Raw genomic sequence first — 2,500 nt, 5'->3', positions numbered from 1 at the left:
TTTATATGGCAAATATAACTTGCTAATTCATATGGTAAATATAACTTGCTAATTTATATGGCAAATATAACTTGCTAATTCATATGGTAAATAGAACCTGCTAATTCATATGGTAAATAGAACCTGCTAATTCATATGGTAAATATAACCTGTTAATTCATATGGTAAATAGAACCTGTCTGGCTAATTTATATGGCAAATTGAACCTGCTAATTTATATGGCAAATAGAATCTGCTTGGCTAATTCATATGGCAAATAGAATCTGCTTGGCTAATACATACGGTAGATAGAACCTGATAATTCATATGGTAAATAGAACCTGCTAATTCATATGGTAAATAGAACCTGATAATTCATATGATAAATATAACCTGCTAAATAATATGGTTAATAGAACATGCTAATTCATATGGTCAAAATAACATCCTTGGCTAATTTATATGGTAAATAGAACCTGCTAATTCATATTGTAAATAGAACCTGCTAATTCATATTGTAAATAGAACCTGCTAATTAATATAGTAAATAGAACTTGCTAATTCATATGGCAAAGAGAACATGCAAATTCATATGGTAAAAAGAATGTGCTTGGCTAATTCAGATAGTAAATAGAACCTGCCTGGCTAATTCATATGGCAAATAGAACCTGCTAATTCATTACATTAATACACAGGATAAGATGTTATAATCCATTGTGCCAAAATACAAGGTAAAAACACATTCAGAAGCCCCTACTCAAATTAACTTAAAAGAAGCACGCTAACCACAAATTTGCCAACAAATGGTCACAAACACAAGACAAATGGCCCATCCAACAGCAGTATATAGTATGCGGCATGTCATTGGGGTTATCAAGTGGGCACCCTCATTCACCGATGTTTCGTTAAGTTAGGCCCACGACACCTCATGAAGGCTTAACAGTGAAACCAGCGTCCTGGAGACACTCCCCTCCATGCTGCCACCATATTACCACATATGGTAAATAGAACCTGCTAATTATCGTAAATAGAACATGCTAATTCATATGGTAAAAAGAACCTGCTAATTATCGTAAATAGAACATGCTAATTCATATGGTAAAAAGAATGTGCTTGGCTCATCCCTATGTTCCCCCGGTCCTATGTTCCCCGCTCGGGGTTAGGGTTAGGGATATGGTTTTAAAAAAGGGTCCTATGTTCCCCGGTCCCATACATAGCGGGGAACATAGGACCCGGGGAACATAGAGCAGGGGGGCAGCCGTGGCCTACTGGTTAGTGCTTCGGACTTGCAACCGGAGGGTTGCCGGTTCGAACCCCGACCAGTAGGTACGGCTGAAGTGCCCTTGAGCAAGGCACCTAACCCCTCACTGCTCCCTGAGCGCCGCTGTTGTTGCAAGCAGCTCACTGCGCCGGGATTAGTGTGTGCTTCACCTCACTGTGTGTACACTGTGTGCTGAGTGTGTTTCACTAATTCACGGATTGGGATAAATGCAGAGACCAAATTTCCCTCACAGGATCAAAAGAGTATAAATACTTAATACTTATACTTAGATACGTTCCCCTTGGCTAATTCATATATAGAACCTGCCTGGATAATTCACATTGTAAATAGAACTTGCTAATCCATATGGTAAATAGAACCTGCCTGGCTAATTAACATGGTAAAAAGAACCTGCTAATTCATATGGTAAAAAGAACCTGCTAATTCATCTGGTAAATAGAACCTGCCTGGCTAATTCATATGGCAAATAGAATGGTGTGGTGTGGTGGTATGTAGTGTGGTGGTGTACTCTACATACTCAAACACACTATCTCTCTCTCTCTCTCTCCCTCTCCCTCTCTCTCTCTCTCTCTGTGTGTCTGTGTCTGTGTGTGTGTGTAGGTTATCTCGGAGCGGTAAGACCATCATCTTCTCCATACACCAGCCGCGGTACTCTATCTTCAGGCTGTTTGATCACCTCACTCTCCTGCATAAGGGAGAGGTGGTATACGCCGGGCCCACCTGCAAAACCATGGACTACTTCAAGAGCTTGGGTACACACACACACACACACACACACTGTACACACACACACACACACACACACACACACCACACACACACACTAGGGCTGTTGGAACGAATCAAGTCGAACATAAATCGAATATTTAAAAAATCAATACTAATCGAAATTACTATTCGAATGTGGTGTTTTGGGGTGTTTTTTTTATGTGTTGGCTAACTTTAGCGAATATGTGAAAAAGAAATGCTTTTGTCACGTCTAATGCACAATCTAAATATGGCAGAAGCGATGCACCCACGGAGATCACTCCTGACCATTTCAGCGATGTGCGGAACGTTTTTGGATTTCCATCAGAAAACGGAGAAATAACAATTAGCCTAATGATGTCGTAATCTGCAGAATATGTAGCAGCAAGCAGCCTGAGTGCACATCTGATAACGCTACACCCTTGGGGTATACTACGAAGCATGTTAGACATATCTAGGCTATCTAGACATATCAAGGCTTCACAAAGCCTT

General features: G+C 40.3%; 1 protein-coding gene across 1 annotated transcript in view; it reads left to right on the top strand.

Moving 5' to 3' along the window:
• Positions 1-2,500, top strand: part of abcg2b (ATP-binding cassette, sub-family G (WHITE), member 2b) — a 31,789-nt gene that overhangs the window by 11,641 nt on the left and 17,648 nt on the right. Inside the window, exon 6 of the mRNA XM_076282747.1 lies at positions 1,862-2,013. Coding sequence (XP_076138862.1) covers positions 1,862-2,013 — 152 coding nt within the window. The remainder of the gene's footprint in view (positions 1-1,861; positions 2,014-2,500) is intronic.

This window comes from Alosa pseudoharengus, unplaced genomic scaffold (genome assembly GCF_046254945.1).
Source record: "Alosa pseudoharengus isolate Yale_2024_CS ecotype anadromous, Long Island Sound unplaced genomic scaffold, YU_APseudo_1.1 YU_APseudo_1.1_scf_1, whole genome shotgun sequence".
In the NCBI taxonomy this organism is placed as follows: Eukaryota; Metazoa; Chordata; class Actinopteri; order Clupeiformes; family Clupeidae; genus Alosa; species Alosa pseudoharengus.
Note: the sequence above shows the minus strand (reverse complement) of the source record. Positions and strands in the feature narration are given on the sequence as shown.